Consider the following 20,871-nt stretch of genomic DNA (forward strand, 5'->3'; position numbering starts at 1 on the left):
ATCATTTTGACAATGCCTATCATAATACTTTGCATATAGGAGGTGTCCATCAAATAAGTGCTGATTGATTGAACAAGTAAATCTTAAAACATAAATATTAAAACTTTTTTTGTTATGCATAGGATGAAGGTGATCAAGCAGCAAGTGTTGAAGAGCTAGAAAAACAGATTGAGAAACTGAGTAAAGTAAGCACTGGTCAGGTTAAAGGTGTTTGTTACAGTATTTTAAAATCCACATTCTATGGGATTCATTTTTTTTTTTGGTTGCTAAGTAAAAACAAACTTCTTGTGAATAATTAAAATGAAGAGCTCTAAATACATTCTCACAATTACACTTTAAATGTTTAATGCCAGAGTTAAAACTCTACCTCCTGAGACATGATATTGAACTAAGTTAGAGCCTATGGAAAAAGGGCCTACCTATATTCTCAGCTCTTCATGTAAATATAAAGTATCAATAAATGCATTGTTTATTTCTTGAAATTAATTACTTAGAACACTTAAGTCAGATTTCATTGGAATAGTTTCAGCATTTTTTGTTGCATTTTGCTTTGTATGTTTGTGAACTTTATTTACATTGGATTTATAAACTATATATTTATGTGCTTCCCATTAGAAATGATATTTCAGTAGCTTTAGTGAAATTTCAGATGAATGTTTTGTTAAGAAAAACAAGAGTTTTTGAGAAGTCATGATGTTAATACTATGAGATGCCTGTAAATTATCAGTTTTAGTTTCATCATAGATCTATCCCAAAATTTAGTCCTGTATTACCTAGGTTTGCTGCATGAGTATAAAAATAGGCAAAAATAGATCTGATCAATTACTTATTTAATTATTTACTATCAAGTATAAAAACATGCTTAACTATAACATACCTGATAAAATAAATCTATTTTAATCTATGGGAGCTAATATATTCCAATTATCCTTAAAACAATTGTTACTGATAACTGAAGTTGAGCAAGTAATGTGCTATCTTTTCCCAGTAGTGAAAATTACCTGCTCTAAAGGCATAATGTAAGGTTGTTTGTAGATTAATTTTTAAAGCATTTAATACCCATAACCTGAGTATTTGTATCATTTTTTAACAGCAACAGAGTCAGTACAGAAGGAAGCTCTTTGATGCTTCTCACTCTTTACGTTCAATGATGTTTGGCCAGGATCGTTATAGACGCCGATACTGGATTCTTCCCCAATGTGGGGGGATTTTTGTAGAAGGCATGGAGAGTGGAGAAGGTAGGAATTTTAAACCTATTACAAAGTAATATAAGAAATCATATTTTTAAAAGCTCTGTTACTTCAAGATATTTCATGCTTCCAGAATCAAGTCCACTTTATGGATAAACACTGTAAAACTTAGATTCCCATTCCTTTTGACCTATTAATGCCCCTTGCATTGATAAATATTCATTCCTGTCTATGATTTTTCTTCTGCCATTCCTTCTGACAGCAAGCGTAGACTTTTCTTTCTCCTATTTAGCGGACAAAGATCTTCACCTTTATTACCCTTTATAGCTGTTGCTCCATGTCTCATCCTTTCCATTGTCTAGCTTTCCAACATGTGGTTTATTCTTTACTTTGCAACAAGCGTCCATTCTAGTAATACTCCTCGATATAACTTGCTTAATCCAAGTTCCTTATCAAAATCTTCATTGATCTTGAAGTATTAGTCATGGATAAAATTTGTGATCACCTCCTTCTCCTTTAAACTTCTTCCTTTACTGAATTTTTGTATTACCACACAGTTCTCATTATTCTACCTTTAGACCAATCTTTCACTGGCTCAATTTCTGTTACATTAACTAGTACAGTACATTACGTTATGTGTCTTCCTGCTCATGTGCTCAGTAAATATTCTTAAATTTCAGAAATCTATGTCTGGATATTTCCTTATGTGTTAAGTCAGTGCTTATAGGTTCTAGAATACAGATACCACTCCATGGTGGTATATGAAGGCAAAAACATTTTTTTGAATACCCACAATGCGCCAGGTATTTCCAGGCACTAAAGGAGGTACAAAGATATTTAAAATATAATCCATGCCATGAACAAGTTTATAATTCATTGGTGACAGAACATTGGTTAATCACATAGTTGGCTATAATAGAAATTATTTAAAGCAACTCTTTTTAAGCTTTTTGCTTTTAGCAGCAGAGTCCTTCTTTTTAATGAAAATCTTATGCAGAACCCGAATATCTAACAAAAACAGAATTGTTTGAATTGATCTATTTGGAGAATGCCTAGCTTTTCCAAATAGGCCTCTGTCCTACAAACTAGTTTCCCAATCTAGGGATGGCTCCATAGATACTTTTCAGGAATCCTAGGAAGCTACATATCAGAAAGTAAGGTCAGAGAGATAGATAGATAGGTAGATAGATTGAATAATGGTCAGAGACATTACAGGTATAATAGAAGACTCAAAGCAAGGAAAGATATATATCCTACTTAATATTTTATCATAATTTAGACATACATGGCTCTCTCTACCACTAGACTGAGCTCTTTGAGGGCAGAGACAAATTTAGGCAGGGGAACTACACTAAAAATAAATAATCTGGGAGCAAAGTACATATTGGAAAGGGAGGAAAAATTAGTCATGAGACCATTTCAGTAGCCCAGTTAAAAATAGGAAGCCACTAAACTCAGGAGCCAACAGGGGGAATGGGAAGCCTGAAAGAGGTATATTAAAAGTAGAATTTTTGAGATGATGAATGTACGAAACTGTGGTTATACTAAAAGCCATTGATTATCCACTTTGAATAGAATAGCCAGAAACAGCAGCTATGTACAGAGGGGGAATTCTGCATAGAGAGATTGAGAGGTGCGGAATTTTCTTTTTGTCTGGTTTTTTTTTATTGTTATTATTGAAATAATGAAAATGCTCTAATAATGATAGAAGTGATGAACGCACAACTATGTGATTATACCAAATACCATTGATTGTACACTTTAGATGAATTGTATGTTTATTAATATGTATCAATAACATTGATTTGTTAAAAAAAAGTAGAACTGGTATAAGAAATTATTGAGTAAGATATAGCAAAAGTGGAATCAGAGATAAAAATGATGAGTTAACCCTAAATAGAAAAAGTGTGATACTTTAAACTGAATCAGTGGAATCAAAAGGAGGCGATTTTTGGAATGGCATAAATGTTTTACTCTAGAAATCTAGTTTAAAATGACATGTAAGATTGCAAGTCATTTTGGGGTATAGACCCTTGATCAGACTTAAGAGCAGAGAAAATCAGAAGTGTTCAGGCAAATGGCTCTTTACCTTAGCTGTAATTAGAATTCCCTGGATGCTTTATTTTAAAAAATGAGTCCTACCCCAGACCAATTATATATTCTTCAATTTGATGATGAGACACATCATTCTCAGACACCTGGGCATGTAACCATGATGTTATCTAGGACTTCAACTTTTTACTGCTAAAATCTTTATCAATATTTTACTATCCTTGACATCTCTATATACACCCCCCTCTTCCTATTATATTCTCCAATTGTATCATAAAACTTTAAGTGACTCCCTATTGCTTATAAGATGATATAATAAATCTGAGTGTAAAACTGGCATTTAGTCTGTATAAAGATGTCACTTAAAACTATCTTTACACTGTTCCCTAATATGAATTTAGCTAGACCACTCTACTCACTGTTGCTCAACACATGGCCAACCCTTCTGTGCATTCCTTTGTATGCTATGCTTTGTTAAATCATATTCATTATAGTACTAGCCCACCTTTTCTTCAGCCCTCTAAATTTCATCTATCTATCTTAATCCATGTCAAAACCTAGCTCCTTTATAAACTCTCCTCTGGCTTATTTATATTGAACAAATTTTTTCTGTGAAACCCTAGAAAATCAAATTGTACCATTATTTAGCACAGAGATACACATATTATTTCCTCATATTATTTATTTATTTTTAAAATTTATTTATTTATTTATTTCTCTCCCCTTCCCTTCTCCCCACCCCAGTTGTCTGTTCTCTGTGTCTATTTGCTGCGTGTTCTTTTTGTCCACTTCTGTTGTTGTCAGCGGCACAGCAATCTGTGTCTCTTTTTGTTGCGTCATCTTGTGTGTCAGCTCTCTGTATGTGGGGCACCATTCCTGGGCAGGCTGCACTTTCTTTCGCGCTGGGCAGCTCTCCTTACGGGGCGCACTCCTTGTGCATCGGGCTCCCTTAAGTGGGGGACACCCCTGCGCGGCAGGGCACTCTTCGTGCGCATCAGCGCTGCACGCGGGCCAGCTCCACATGGGTCAAGGAGGCCCGGGGTTTGAACTGTGAACCTTCCATGTGGTAGACAGATGCCCTATCCACTGGGCCAAGTCTGCTTCCCATCCTCATATTATTTAAATCACTGGTTTAGCCACCTACCTTGTAATTCTCATATATAATTAATTTTATTTTCCACAGTGTTTAGTATACTACGCTGCATACGACAGTCACAATAAAAATAATGTATGGAGACTATAAGTAAATAATTAATGTCTTTATAAGGTTTATAAGAATATCTTACAGAAACAGCTATTTTTTTTTTTCTTTTAGGCCTCCCAGGTAAAATAATTTTGATTGAATTTGGAGTTATTAGACCTCAGTTTCTGTACAGGCCCTACCACTTAACCTCTCTAGACCCTTGTTTCCCTCTCTACAAAAGAAGAATTTAATAAGCTTTGTATAAATTCTTTGGTTGTAATAAAGACCGTGTTAAATAATGAATCTAAGAGAGTTATAATGTGCTATATAAATATTAATTGGAACTTATACTATTTTTTACGATCATTGAACAATAGAGGCAAAGTAGGAATAATTTTTCCTTTAAAGGTTATTATTTCATAAAGTTAATTAATTAATGGATGTGCAACTGGTATATTATTGTTATCAAAGTTATAAATAAATAGCAGATATAGATTCCTACTCTTACAATCTAGTTAAAATGGAAAAAAAACTCTCATTATTTAATAATCAAATGTTTAACATAGACCTATATTGTGACACGTGCTGTGTACTATGGAGATACAAAAGAATTAACCTGTCCTCATCCACAAAGAGTTCACAGTCTAATTGGAAAGACATAACATATGTGAAGACAAAGAATGAGATCGTATAAGTGATTGTAGGGAGTGATATGGCTCAAGCAATTGAGTGCCTGCTTCCCACATGGGAAGGTCCTGGGTTGGGTCCCTGGTACCTTCTAAAATCAAAAACAAACAACAAGCAAACAGACAAAAATACCAACTCAGGGTTGCTGTTGTGGTTCAGTGGTTAAGTGCCAGCTTCCATCATATGAGGTCCTGGATTCAATCCCCATACCGGTACCTCAAGAAAAAAAAAGTGATTGTAAAATAAAAGCAATTACTATGTCTAAGAGGCAAGGCTGATGAGGATGAATCAGTACCAACTGGTAGAAGCTGTCATGAAATAAATGGATAATGAAAGTTAATGCAGTATTAACTATATATTATTCCCTTCCTCATATTTATACTATTTAAAATTTCCCTAAAAATGAATTTGTACTTAAAGTAAGGTTAGATTTAATATTCATCTTTTTAAAAGTTTAAATGTACGTTTTAAAAATCCCTATAATATCATTATTGTCAATTAATATTACACAGAAAAGAGATCAGACCTTGAATACCTTCAGGGAGAAAAGTTAATTAAATTAAATTCATGTTGTACAAGATTCAAAGTAACCTACACCACAAGTGATATATATGGTGCTAATAACAACTAAGTTTATTAGTGACAGTAACTGAGGACTGAGAAGAAACAGAGAGCTCAGAATCTCTTGAGCCCCCACAGTGATTTCACAAGGGTGTGCCTCGTCCGGTTGTAGACTGGAATAGAAGCCTTGGAGTCTAAATTCCAGCAGTAACACAGTAAAATATCAAAATGTCCAGGTTTCAACAAAAGATTACAAAACATAAAAAGAAACAGGAAGTGATGGCCAAGGCAAAGGAGGAAATTAAGCATTAGAAACCATCATTTGAGGGTAACCAGACCTAGGCTATTCCAAACAAAGACTAAAAAAAATGGCCCTAATTATGCTCAAAGAGCAAAAGGGAAATAATGAACAAAGAACTAAAGGAAATCAGAAAAATGATAGATGAACATAAAGAGAATATCGATAGAGAGATGAAAATTATGAAAAGAAGCCAAACAGAGCTGAAGACCACAATAAGAGAAATTAAAAGTTTTGTAGAGGGACTCAATAACAGATAGGAGCTGGCAGAAAAAGAATCCCTGAACTTGAAGACAATTGAAAACATCCAGAAATAATTTTAAAGAGTGAGAAGAGCCTAAGGAACCCGTGAGATACCATCAAGCATACCAATATATATTCATTGTGCGAGTCCCGGGAGGAGAAAGAGAGAAAGGAGCAGAAAGAATATTCAAAGAAATGATGGCTGAAAAATTCCCAAATATAACAAAAGATACAAATATACAGATCCAAGGTGTGTGTAGAAACCAGCTCTTCTACTGTATACTTCTAAATTTCCTCCTGCTGATGTTTCCACTCAGCCTTAATTACTGGCTTCACATCCAGAGGAGTCAAGTTGTCTCATATGTTATAACAGAGGCAAAGTGGAAATTTGTCCCACTTTCCTTTCTAAAGGGGCTGCCATCTCCTCTTCTAATTCACCCACCCTCTTTTTTTTTTTAGTATGCTTAGATTATACAAATGTCACATAAAAAATACAGGGGATTCCCATATGCCCTGTTCCCCAAATCTCCCACATTAAAATCCTTCATTAGTGAGGTACATTCATTGCAATTGATGAACACATTTTGGAGCATTGCCGCTAAGCATGGATTGTAGTTTATACTCTCTTCCACACAATTCTGTAGGTTATGGCAAGATCTATAATGGCTTCTATCTGTCGTTGCCATGTCCTTCAGGACAATTCCCAAGTCCCAAAAATGTCCCGTATTACCCTGTTTTTTCCTTTCCCTGCCCTCAGAACCTCCACTGGCCACTGCTTCCACATCAGTGATATAAGTTCTTCCATTGGTAGAATCACCCACCCTCTTAAAACTCATGAAAATCTCTAAGGTGCTAAGCAGAAGGGGCAGAACTGATTTTCAAGAAACCTTATCACCACTAGTCTTTTTTTTTTTAAAGATTTCTTTCTTTCTTTCTTTCTCTCCTGCCCCCCGCCCTTGTCTGTTCTCTGTGTCTGTTTGCTGAGTCTTCTTCTTTGTCCACTTCTGTTGTTGTCAGCGGCACGGGAATCTGTGTTTCTTTTTGTTGCGTCATCTTGTTGTGTTACCTCTCCGTGTGGGCGGCGCCATTCTTAGGCAGGCTGCCCTTTCGCGCTGGGCAGCTCTCCTTACAGGGCACACTCCTTGCGCGTGGGGCTCCCCTACGCGGGGACACCCCTGTGTGGCATGCACTCCTTGCACACATCAGCACTGCGCATGGGCCAGCTCCACATGGGTCAGGGAGGCCCGGGGTTTGAACCGCGGACCTCCCATGTGGTAGACAGACACCCTAACCACTGGGCCAAGTCCGCTTCCCACCACTAGTCTTTAATGCACCACTCTAGGGTCTCTGCCTTCCTCAGGCATAGTTACCGAGACCTAACCATGAATTACCTTAGACCCCAAGGAGGAATATTTTTTTACCCCTGGGCCCCTTCCTTCAAAAAAGTCATGACAGGAAGCAGATTTGGCTCAACTAATAGAGCATCTGCCTACCACATGGGAGGTCCAGGGTTCAAACCCAGGGTCTCCTGACCCAAGTGGTAAGCTGGCCCATGCCCAGTACTGATGCACACAAGGAGTGCCGTGCCACTCAAGGGTGTCCTCTGCATAGGGGAGCCCCACACTCAAGGAGTGCGCCCCGTAAGGAGAGCCACCCAGCGCGAAAGAAAGTGCAGCTTGCCCAGGAGTGGTGCCGCGCAGACAGAAAGCTGACAAAGCAAGCTGACGTAACAAAAAGAGACACAGGTTCCCGGTGCTGCTGACAAGAATACAAATGGACACAGAAGAACACAGAGCAAATGGACACAGAGAGCAGACAACTGGCAGGGGGGATAAATAAATAAATCTTTTTTAAAAACCACAAAATTTATTCCTTAGTTCCTTAGTATTTAAAAAAAAGCCATGACATCAAGACTTTGTTGGGCACCAACTGTTGTACAAAAGCATAGTAACCCAAACCACCGATGACACACAGGGTGCTAATAACAACAGTGGTTATTAGTAAGAGGTAACTTGCCAGCCCCCAACATTATTCTACAGGACAGAAGCATGCAACAAGAACACACTAAGAGACAAAATGCTATACCTTGTTCTGTATTTATGGGTTAATATGAGAAAGGTAGAAAGCACTTAGTTTCTCTAAGTAACACTAAAGATATAAAATTGACTTTCAGGCCTCAGAACAGTGCTAGGGGAAATGGATACTGAGGGTCAAAGTCTGTATATACTGAGCACCCTGGAAACCGTGCTGATATGCAAAGGGTATTGAGGTTTTTAGGAACCAGATCATACAGAGTGTCATAGACTTTGGTTAGGAGTTTGGATTTTATTCTAAGTTGCAGAAAAGCAAATAATAGTATTCCATTACGTAATAGTGCATATGTATGCATGTGAATTTTCTGGAAGGATATAAAGACATTGTAAACCATAGGTACTTCTAAAGAAAAGAAATAGGGAGTAAGGTAGAAAGGGCTTTATTTTAAACCCTTCACTGCTGAATATTTTACCTTGGATTTTTATATATTACTTTTCAAATTGAATAAAAAGAGCTCTTATAAATGATTTTTTAATGGACAAAAATATGAATTAGAAATTCACAAAGGAGAAAAGCAATAAATCTAGGAAAAGACATTTAGCCTTACCAATGATCAGAAAAATGCAAATTTAAAATTTTCAACTCCCAGGTACTGGCAAAAATAAAAATATTGACATTATTTAATTTTATTGAGGGCACTTCTGGTGTGAGTATATATTAGTTCAGATTCTATACAAGGCAGTTTGGCAGCATATTTTAAAAACTCTGAAAAGTACATGTTAGGACTCAGTAAGTTTATTTCCAGGAATTTCTCCTAAAGAATTGAATCAGGAAAAAAAGTCCAAAGATACAAATAACAAAGACATTCATCATTTACAGCATTGCTTATAATAGTGAATAATTGGGCCCTACTTATGTCCATCAGTAGGAAAAGATATATTCCATTGACTGTTTTCTAGCCATTAAAATTGGTGATGTAGTTGTATATTTATTGAAATGTAAAGATGTTCACAAAGTATTATTCAGTAAAGCATGTAGGTTAGGGTAATATGTATATAAGAGGATTCCATTTTTTTTATTTAAACAGGTTTAAGTATATGTATGTGTGTGTAGAAATTTCATAAAAGATTTTATTCAAAAATGTGAATAATTTTGCTGCAAAATAGGGCTTTGAATACTTTTTGTGTTATTTATATTTTAATTTTTAAATGAATATACATTCATTTTCCAATGAAAGTCTAATCAATAAAAAAGGAAAAAATGGAGAGCATTAGATAGTCTAGAAAAATTCACTGAAGTATGCATGTAATTTGATAAATAGTTGTAAATTTTAATTTAGTGGTTTCATCTGGAGTAACTGATCTTCATAATACTTTTCAATTTTGTAGGACTAGAAGAAATTGCAAAAGAAAAAGAAAAATTAATAAAGGCAGAAAGCATCCAGGTCAAAGAAGAAATGTTTGAAACTTCTGGGGACACTTTAAATTGTTTAAATAAAGATCATTGTGAGCAAAAGGAAGATCTTAAAGAAAAAGATAACACCAATCTATTTCTTCAGAAACCTGGCTCTTTTTCCAAATTAAGCAAGCTTTTAGAAGTAGCTAAGATGCCTCCTGAGTCAGATGTTATGACCTCCAGACCTAATGGTGGTGCAAATGGGTGCACATTATCTTATCAAAATAGTGGAAAACATTCTCTAGGCAGCCTCCAATCAACAGCAACACAAAGCAACATGGAAAAGACAGACTCTAATACCCGGTTTAATACTTGTTTAAGTGGTCCAGGAAAGTTCTACAGTCCTCTCCCCAATGACCAGTTATTAAAAACACTTACTGAAAAGAACAGGCAATGGTTTAGCCTTCTGCCAAGAACACCTTGTGATGAAACTTCACTTACCCATGCTGATATGTCACCTGCTTCTTTAGTGGCTCCTCCCTCTCAGCCACCACCTAAGTCACCTTCACCTGCCCCAGCTCCACTTCTTGGGTCTTCTGCTCAGAATCCTGTTGGCCTAAATCCGTTTGCTTTATCACCTCTTCAGGTTGGTACTGCTGTGATTCATCTTTATGTTGCTTTATCTAATCTTTGACCCCACAAAGATTTTCCCTCAAGGTGGAATCAGTTAAATAGTTATAATATCCCTAAGACAGTTCAAAAACTGAAAAGAATTGCTATCACCAAGCTTTACCAGAACTACTGATATCTAACCTATGTCTAAGCCTGAGGTATTCACTTCTTTAACTACTTTTAACTTATTACTATTTCAGAATATCTAACAGGAAAATTACCTTGGGCACAAATAAGAACATGGATTGTAACATTGTTGTTGCTTTGAATTTAGTTCTACTCAAATTCTGATAAGTGAAAATATATTTTTAGAATTTGAAAAATTTCAAATACTAAACATTTTTCCAAACTAGAATTCTTAGGTTATTTTGCTTTTATGTTTTTTGTTTTGTTCTTGACAGATGAAAAGTGGCGTATCTATGCTGGGACTTCAGTTTTGTGGATGGCCCACAGGTGTGCTTACTTCCAATATTCCATTTACATCACCTTTACCTAGTCTGGTATCAGGAATGGGATTATCAGAAGGAAATGGTAATTCATTCTTGACTCCCAATATTACCTCAAGTAAGAGTGAATCTCCAGTGCCACTGAATGAAAAGGTTTCTTCAACTCAACCTGCAACTGTTGAAGTAGCAAAACCAGTAGATTATCCTAGTCCAAAACCTATTCCAGAAGGTAGGTACATTAAGATGGTTAAAGCCACTTCTTTTATTTCATTATTATGGATTCTTACCTTATAACTGAATCTTTGATGGTTTTATATGTAGTTAATAAGTCTTTTGACTTGTATCATGCCATTATTTCATATTCAAAGTATTTGTAAAAGATCTACATATGTATCTTGATTTAGAAATGCAGTTTGGTTGGTGGAGGATTATTGACCCAGAGGACCTAAAAGCTTTGCTCAAAGTTCTGCATCTCAGAGGAATAAGAGAAAAGGCATTACAAAAACAAATCCAGAAACACTTGGATTATATTACTCAAGCCTGCGTCAAGAATAAGGATGGTATGTATGTACCTGAAAAAGATGCCTGTTCTCTTGCTTTAGCTTAAAACTTATTTTAGTATGTCTCTTAATTTATTACTAAAATTATATTCATTTTGGAAGAAATCAGTGGGGGAAAAACTTAAAAAGAAGATTTTAAAATTAATTTCTTTTCAAATATAGTTGCTATTATTGAATTAAATGAAAATGAAGAAAACCAAGTAACTCGAGATATTGTGGAGAACTGGTCAGTGGAAGAACAAGCTATGGAAATGGACTTGAATATTCTTCAACAGGTAGAAGATCTAGAAAAGAGAGTTGCATCAGCAAGTTTACAAGTAAAGGTAAAATTGATTTGGAATAAAATCCGTTTTAAGGATAATGGAAGGTAACTAATATTTATTGCATGCCTATCTGTCAGGTACTGTGCTAATGTTTTCAAATTTTATCTCATTTAGTTCTCAAAACAATCCTGAATAAATTTCCCCCATTTTATAGGTAACAAACCAGGCTCAGAGTAAGTAACTTACCCATGGTCATATAATAAGTGGCTAACTGTGGATTCAAACAGTCTGACTCCAGAGCCCATGTTCTTTTTACTTCTTTAATGCTCTTTACTGCTTTTTTAAGGATAGTCAAAAATGTCATATCTGGTATGCAGTCCTTTACCACAAGCAAAACTTTATAGTTTTCCCCAGGATAAATATAATACAGTACAAATCCCTTCAAACTCCTGTAGTATTTCATATAGGACCAGAAACTCCCTTATAGGCAAGCCAAGTATATTAGTCCAGGTTCTCCAATGAAACAGACCTGATATGACATACATACATGTGTGTGTGTATAAATATTATGAGATTTATTATAGGAGTTGGCTCATGTGACCTTGGGAATTGGCAAGTCCGAATTCCTTAGGACAGGTTGCAAATTGGGAACCCCAGTGAAGGTTTCAAAGAATTTCCCAGGAGAAGCAGGCTGGCTGGAATAGAGATAGAAGTTCTTCCTTCTGACTGCTAAAATCAGTTCTCCCTTTAATGTCTTCAGTTGAATTGAACGATCCTTCTCTTATTGCTGAATGCAGTCTCCTTAGTTAATTGTAGATGTAATCAGCCATCTGAGGGATGGCCTGGCCCCTGGAAAATGATACCAAACACTGATTTCTCCACCTACCCACCAGCAGCTACAGGAAGGACTCACACTGTTTGCAAACCCTGAGAACCATTATTTTCTGTCCTCCACAACCCTGAGAAGAAAGCAAACCAGCCACAGGAACCAAAATCCAATGAGGAGGGAGTAAGTGAAAAACATTCACAGAAGAAAAAAAATGCTTGAATACAGGCTACTCCTATTCAGGGCTAACACTCAGCATTAGCTGCACTTTTGTGTAATTCTCACATGGCAGGCAGATTCAAAGGAGTGCCGAAAAGAATAAATCAGAACATAGTTGACTAGCAATTAAACAAGAAAGGACAAGAGGGAAACTTCAAGTCAAGTTTCAGTTATTCACACTACATAAAATCACTGCCCCTCAACAGTTGACTCAATCAGTCAAAAAACATAAACCATGGCCAGGGACCAACATGCAGCTGGCTTTAGGTTACCTCTCACAATACTCTTTCCTGTGTCACTGGTAGTGGCCAATTATCCTAGCATCTGCCCAGGAATGAGTGACCTTGTATTAGGGCTCATGTTTGGGCTCCTCCTTTTGGTACTTAGCACTGCACCTGCCGTATGCAGATCATATTTTTACCAGTAAGTACTTGCTGCCTGCTTATCCACAGACCCAATCATCAGAAGTCTATGCACTTTAAAATCATAGTGGATTTAAATCCATGAAATACCGTCACAGTAACAATCAAGCCAGTGCCTGCTTGACCAAACAAGTAGACACAAAAACCTAACCAACTTGACACATGAATTTAACCATGTTATATGTCAGACTTACTCTATATAGTTTAAATTTGGAGAACAATATAGGTATCCAGGTATATGTTAAATTAGAATTCACATACAAATTCACCCACATACCACATATATGTGTGAGTTTTTTATTATTTATCTACCAGGAATTACCATCTCACAGGCAATGATCAGAATTGGCTTCCAGGGGACAGGCAAAAGGAAAGAGGGGTAGGAATAAAGGTTTTCTTAACTGATATATGTTGGTACCTCTGAAAATAAATGGATGGGTGACAAATAAGCAGGAAAGGGAAAGACACCTACAAAGGTTTTAAAATTTTAGTCTCCATGTAATATGATGTGATATTTCATTTTTTTCAGATTGTTAAATTTATGGCATAACACCATGCTATCCGATAATTAAAATTTCATTTCATAATTAGTTTAATGTTGGCATTTGGAAACTTTGGAGGAGTTCCAAAGAATGTAGTTTTCCAGAGCAAATGAAGTAGCCCTTTCTTGCCACAAACATAATTATCAACTTTGGGAATCAAAAATTTATCATTTGCTGAACCTATTGTGATAGCAAACAATATGTGTCTGCCCAATTTATCTGGCATCTTCAGCAAATGAACTCTTCCACACAGTTAATTTCTTGGAAAATGAAAAGTACTCCATTTAGTGCCATAATTTTTAACATGTTTGTTGGATCTCTTATGTTAAACATTTTACTCTTCTTAGTTTGAGAATGAACAATGTAATTTAAATAATTTTCATGCCACAGGAACATCAATTTGAAGACTAATTATTAGACACTGATTCCCTTAGGAGATGTAAAGAAATTTTACCACCACGTAAATGATCCTAAAATGCTTTGTTATTACATCTGCTTTGTATAGTCTGTCTTTGTCCTTTCTCATGGTGAGTTGTTAATACTTGCTGGTTTAAATTTGATTGGTTCTAACTAGTCTGATTTTCTTCCAACTTGCGGTTGCCAATTCTAATTGGCTATAGGCTCGGAAAGTATAACATCAAACTTTAAAGTATGCATAAAGTCAGAATGTGGGTCTGAAAAATTTTCATAATGGCAATATCAAATTTGAGTGCATTAACCTTATCACATTGCTGGCTTCTTAGATGTTCTTAGCTGTGTTCTCAGTAGCTAAGTGGAATTTCTTGTGGAATATTTTAAATATTATCCTGTTAGTAAAGTATTATGGAATTATTCTATATTGTTTAAAGAATTGAGTTGCAATCATATTAGACTTGAAGAAGAGTCTGAAAACACAAATGATGAAAATAACAAAACAGTGATTTTAACCACCTAAAGAGAATTTAATTTTTTTTTCATAAAAAGATAATAGAGTTATGTTTAATCTGGGAAATGAGCCGTTGTGAAGATAAATTAAGCAGGTAGCCTAGAACTACTTATGTGTATTCATTTATGTTTTTAATATTGCTAATAATTAGGGAGTTCTTTTTTATATTGTAGGAAAATCTGTGAGTCCTTAGTCCTAGTTTTGTTTCTGAGAATTTACTAATGGCTGAAACAGTTCTTCTAAAGATAGCTCCTATGCCTCTTTTTAAGAGTTTTCTTTTTCCAAAATAAGCCTTATTAATTCCTTTAACCATTAGTCCTGTGAAATGATTTCCAGGCCTATGATTCTCTTCCAGATAAGCACCAAAGTCGGTACCCCTCCTAAAATGTTGTGCTCATAACTGTACATAAAGGTGTCTGAATCTGTACATGGACTTTTACTTTTTAGCATCCTCATCCTACTATTGCTTCTGCTCAAAAGCAAGTTCTGTGACATGTGATATTTCTGATAAGTTGCTTAAATGTCAAAGTTGAAATTTGCATTTATCATTATTAAATTTTTATTAAATTTTTTGGTGTACATGTTTCTAGCATATGGGACTATTTTTATCTTAATCCTATATGTAGAATATTAAACTTCCTTTTGAGTTTTAAGTCACCTGAAGATTTAGTAGCAGTCAACTAAGTTATTCATAAATGTTTTATTAGAACAAGCCAAATATGGAGTCTGGGCAGTGGCACTTAGGACGTTTTCCAAGTTGACAAGCTCTGTTAATAGCCATTCTTTGGATACAGTTTTCAACCATCTAGTTTTCTCTAATTGTAATCCTCTTTTTTTTTTTTTTTTTTTTTGCGTTATCAGTTACCTTCTAGGAATAAAAATGTACTATGTTTATAGAGTTCCTTGATTTAGCAATTTAATATCCTTTTCAAAATTTGGGAATAAGTTTCATTTGACCTGACTTACACCTAATGCACTTATTCATACTATTCATAATTTCACCCTCTCTTTCTAAACATAAACATTCTACTGAGTTAAAGGGTAAAAATTAATCCTAATATGTAAGTATATAAAATTTTTATCTCTAAAGAGATTTAACAAAAAGGATGATATTCATTCTGTTTTTCATTTTTAATAAGCATTTACTAAGTACTTGTTCTACATCAGATAGTGGATGCCACAAAATTGAATAAAATATGGTTCTTGCTCTCAGAAACCTTTAATATATATTAGGAGAGGTAAGATGTATGTACACATATATACAGAATCTAGTAACTGATCAAAGAGAAGTACCAAGTAATGAACGAATTTAGAAAAAGATTGCACTACTTGGAGATAAGGGAGATCAGAGAAGATTTTATGCAGAAGTCAAGATGGAACTTGAGAAGATGAGTAAACTTTTACCATCAGAGGACAGGGTATACCATACTAGGAAGTGAGAACAACGTGAGCAGCAGAGCACCAGGATAAGAAAGCTCAGAGTAATGTTTGTGGAGTGGCACAGTGTGTGTGACTGGGGGACGTGAGAGAGAGGGGTAGATTAAAGTGCTTGAATGTCATGTAAAAAATTTTTCACTTTGTTAAACAGTAGGCAATCTTTGAAAGAATTTAAGGTGGAGGATCATTATAAGCAAGCTGAGTTGTAAAATCATTCATTTATTCAATTAACATATGCAGATTGCCTGCTATTTGCCTTCCCTGTACTGGAGAGAAAATGGGTAAAAGCAGATGTGATCCCTGCCCTCATGGAATCTAGAGGTACAAGGATGTTAGCCAAATAACCACACTAGTATGAAATTGCATCCATGATGAGGCTATGGAGCATTATGTAGCCCTATGAGAGTGCTTTATATGGGAATTTATTTCATGAATGTCAGAGAAGGATTCCCTGAGGAAGTGACTAAGCTGAGAGCTAAAGGATGAGTGGAGCTAACAAGATGAAGAGGATCAGGAAGAAGCTATACAAAAGGGCCTGCAGCCAAAGGAAAATGGTGACTACAAGGGCCTGTACAAAAGAGTGGCAGAGGAATAAAAATGAAAAGAACAAGGATTAGTGGCTACCAAGAGATTTCCATTTCAGTGATCCCATAGAATTAATAAGCATTTTAGTCCAAAATCCTTCAGAATTTGTATTAATCCTTTCATAGTATTAAAGTTCTTTTTTAACCTTTTCTTACAACTTTTTTTTCTTTATATCTGCCTAGCATTAGGAAACACAAGGTAAAAATTTGTAGTAAAGATCCTTGAGATCTGTTGATATCCATTGCTGCATTTTAAGTAAAGGTAATTCACCCATCAGGCATTGAGAGAAGAAACTGTAATACTACTATTCTCTTGATATGTAGGGTTGGATGTGTCCAGAGCCTGCATCAGAAAGGGAGGACTTGGTATATTTTGAACATAAGTCAATTTCTAAATTGTGCAAGGAGCATGATGGAGAATTTACTGGCGAAGACGAAAGCAGTGCACATGCACTAGAACGGAAGAGTGACAACCCCCTAGATATAGCTGTAACCAGACTGGCTGATTTGGAGCGGAACATTGAAAGAAGGTATCTGAAGAGCCCCTTAAGTACCACCATTCAGATCAAACTGGATAATGTGGGCACAGTTACTGTCCCTGCTCCTGCACCATCCATTAGTGGTGATGGTGACGGGTAGGTTATTGAGATTAACTTAAAAAATTATTGTGCTTCTTTGCTAATTGGAGCCTATTTTCTATTGCCTGTTATCTATGTATCTTCTTGTATGTCTTTGATCCATATGGATCATGCTATTTGCATGGTGCTTTGTAAAAACATTTTTTGTTGTTGTTGTCATGTGTGTTGATAGTCCTGCAAAGTGAGCTTACATTTACCTGGTTGTGACTAAGCTTTGAGGCACGTAGTAGCCACAGTCTGTGCACTACATCGAATTTAGTTGCTTAAACCTTATCCTTATTGGCTGTTATATGTTTTTGTCATTGCTTGGCTTTCAGTGTGATGATTGTTTCACATTCCGTAACCATAGATATGGACATGACCTACTTAATTTTTCTATATTTCAATGCAGAATTGAAGAGGATATTGCTCCAGGGCTCAGGGTATGGAGAAGGGCATTAACAGAAGCTCGCAGTGCTGCACAGGTAGCTCTGTGCATTCAGCAATTACAGAAATCAATAGCATGGGAAAAATCAATTATGAAAGTTGTAAGTGTTTTTATTTAAGAAATACTATAACTAATTTACTTTGTCCTGTTTTTCTCCAACCTCCAGATATTCCTTAATTATACTTTATTGACAAAATAATATACACTTGAGTTTACCTAATTCTTAAATGTTTATTTTGACATTTTCTTCCTTATTTTGAGCTTTCTGAAGACACTGCCAAATGTGGTATCTTTTATTTTTTTTATAAATCTTGTTTCTGCCTCCTTTGAATATGTTTCTAACTCTTACTGTCGTTGTTTCCTATATTCTGTCAGTATAATAGTTGCTCACCTAAAAAGTTTGAAGGCCCTTTTGCCTCCAGTTGCTAACATTACCGGCTATATCAATGCCTTCCTAATTTTATATCTCTATCAATTTTCATTTTTAATGCTAAGTAATTCTTAGGTAATAAATACAAAATAAGCAGAGAGCTCTCAGCTTGTACACTTCTATAATGTATTTGGCATCAATTGTCATTGACATGAAGATTAGATCTTTTAGTCTTTCTTCTGATGATTAAAATTAAATTTTTCACCTTCTTTGTACAAGTCCAATTAATTATTATCATTTCATGAGTCTCTACTTTGTACCAGGCACCAAAATGGTATATGTTCAGAATAAAGCTATATTTCATATATTTTCCAGAGAGATTTATTTTAAATCAGATACAAGTGTCCCTCTTGCCTCTTTTTTATATAACATATATAGAGGCATCTATTAATATTATATATAGATTTTATGAATCACTATAACATTAACTTTTGAATTGCAGACTAGCTGTAAAATTCAGACATTTGAAATTTGTTCCATAATGCTCAGGGTGAAATTCCTTTATTTAAAATAGTTGTACCCTAAAGAAAAGTAGTGATCCCTAAATAACTTAGGCTTTTATCCTTCATTTTTACCTCTATGCTTAGACTACTCAAAGCCTTATTCATTCTATACAAACAAATATGGTTGCTTCTTTGGTTTTTTTACTTCTTTCTAAAATATCTGCAGAATAATAAACGTGCAGTTTTCAAAATATGCTCGAATTTGTTTTTTTCCCAATCCAGAATAACAGTTACTATAAGTTTTAAGTAAGGCATTGTTCATTTCATCTGGAAACATTTTTACCAGATTAAAAAAATTATCCCTTTAAAAATCATCAAAACCAGTTTTAAATTAACCTTGGGCAAATAATTTGGTGAAATCCAGGATTTAATGTTTCATTGAAAATAAATTACATTTAAACAGGTAAGCTACTTTGATTTTAAGACTATATAAATACATAAAACTGAATTCACTAAATGATTTCCAGGTTAAATGTTTTAATGTTAGAAATACTGATAGCAGGACATTTTCTACTGTGACTGAAAATCTAAACTAAATATCAATAAAAATGTTAGTTTTTACCCTTTTTAAAAGCCATCTTGGAAGTTTTTACTACTCTTTCACTTTTCTTCTTTCTCTTTGTTAAACTAATTGTACAGCGTATGTGTGCATGAAAAAAATCTTCTCTTTGCAGATCTTGAAGTTCTATATCGCAGCTTGATGGTATTAGGAATTTTTCAATAGAGAAGAAATAATAGTACTAGAAAATAAATCATGACCTCTTAAATTCTTTCATTTAATTTATGTTTTTCCCCTCAGAAATCATTTTGTAGAATCCATTTTATGTACTTGTAACATTTAATTTTGGTTGATGTAACTTTCAAAGTTTCCTGGTTTAGATACATTTTAATCAGCAAAAAAATATATCAATAATTTAGACAAAATCTAGGGATATCTTTTTAATATTTTCTATAATTCTGATACTAATACAAGTTTCCTCATTTTGATCTTTAAAATAATTCTAACCCTTATTTCTTTCTCAGGATATGATAAGGATGCTAAGATAATCAAAAATATGAACCACATTTTTTAAAAAACACCATGTACTAAAGCTTTTCATTGCTTTTTGTGCTCTAATGTCATGTTAATTCTTTCATATGTTAATGTGTACATGCTTCTGAAGTGTGTGCAGGCATTCAACCTCTAGCTTTGTTCTTTGCAGTGTACCTGAAATGTGCATTTACCCCAATAGAATTGCTTCCCCCGTCATGTGGTCCATTTCTGTGTAATGAGAGATACATAGATGTGTATGGCTACTGTATATTTTTTAGCAAGCGGAATGTTCATACTAATATAAATTAACATCCCAATAAATTTTTCTCAGAACAGAGAGTTCATCTTAAATGATTTTTCATGTATTGTAGTACTGCCAAATCTGTCGAAAGGGCGATAATGAAGAACTGCTCCTCCTTTGTGATGGTTGTGACAAAGGCTGTCATACATACTGCCATAGACCCAAGATTACTACTATTCCAGATGGGGATTGGTTTTGTCCAGCATGCATTGCTAAAGTAAGACTGATATAAAACTAAACTTTTTAATTGTCAGCTAAATTCAGAATTTTATGAAGGGTGGGGGGGCATTCAATTAACATACTATAAAATTTACCTTTCTAAAGTGCACAATTCAGTGGTTTTTAGTATGTTTACAAAGTTATACAACTATCACCTCTGTTTAATTCTAGAACATTTTCATCATCCCAGAAAGAACTCTCATACCCATTAACAGTCACTCTACATTTTCCTGTCCTCAGCCATTGATTACCACTAATCTTTCTTTCTCTGAATTTGCCTTTTCTAGCCATTACATATAAATGCAATCAGAACATATGATCTTTTGTCTGGCTTTTTTCACATAATGTTTTCAAGGTTGATGTGTGTTTCAGTATGTGTCAATGCTTCCTTTTTATGGCCAAATGTTAATAATATTCCATTATATGACTATCCCATAATTTGTTAATAATTCATCTGTTGATGGAAATTTGGGTGGTTTCTACCTTTTGACTATTATGAATAACGCTGCTATGAACAATTACGGACAAGTTTTTGCAATATGTATGTTTTCATTTCTCTTGGGTATATACCTAGGAGTGGAATTACTGGGTCAAATGCTAAGTATATGCATTTAAGTCATTTTCCAGTCACATTTTAAACAGAAACCTGTGTACTCTCAAACCAGTTAATTAATTAGAGAAGCAATATAATAAAATCCAAAGAAGTGGTTATCAGAAGGTAAGAAGTAAAAACATTAAAATGTTGATTATGTATCGAGAGCCAGATGCTTTGAGAGGCAGT

The 20,871-nt window shown here is 34.9% G+C and overlaps 1 protein-coding gene across 20 annotated transcripts in view; it reads left to right on the forward strand.

Moving 5' to 3' along the window:
• BAZ2B (bromodomain adjacent to zinc finger domain 2B) overlaps window positions 1-20,871 on the forward strand; it is a 472,255-nt gene that overhangs the window by 440,257 nt on the left and 11,127 nt on the right. For 14 of the 20 annotated variants that reach the window (XM_058300804.1, XM_058300822.1, XM_058300811.1 and 11 more), the window contains 9 exons: window positions 123-185; window positions 1,094-1,238; window positions 9,637-10,289; window positions 10,717-10,990; window positions 11,166-11,321; window positions 11,484-11,644; window positions 16,864-17,174; window positions 17,569-17,704; window positions 19,942-20,088. In XM_058300804.1, the coding sequence (XP_058156787.1) occupies window positions 123-185; window positions 1,094-1,238; window positions 9,637-10,289; window positions 10,717-10,990; window positions 11,166-11,321; window positions 11,484-11,644; window positions 16,864-17,174; window positions 17,569-17,704; window positions 19,942-20,088 (2,046 nt within the window). The remainder of the gene's footprint in view (window positions 1-122; window positions 186-1,093; window positions 1,239-9,636; window positions 10,290-10,716; window positions 10,991-11,165; window positions 11,322-11,483; window positions 11,645-16,863; window positions 17,175-17,568; window positions 17,705-19,941; window positions 20,089-20,871) is intronic. The other 6 variants (XM_058300818.2, XM_058300812.2, XM_058300815.2 and 3 more) reach the window with 3 other exon arrangements.

Source organism: Dasypus novemcinctus, chromosome 7 (assembly GCF_030445035.2).
Source record: "Dasypus novemcinctus isolate mDasNov1 chromosome 7, mDasNov1.1.hap2, whole genome shotgun sequence".
Taxonomy (NCBI): domain Eukaryota; kingdom Metazoa; phylum Chordata; class Mammalia; order Cingulata; family Dasypodidae; genus Dasypus; species Dasypus novemcinctus.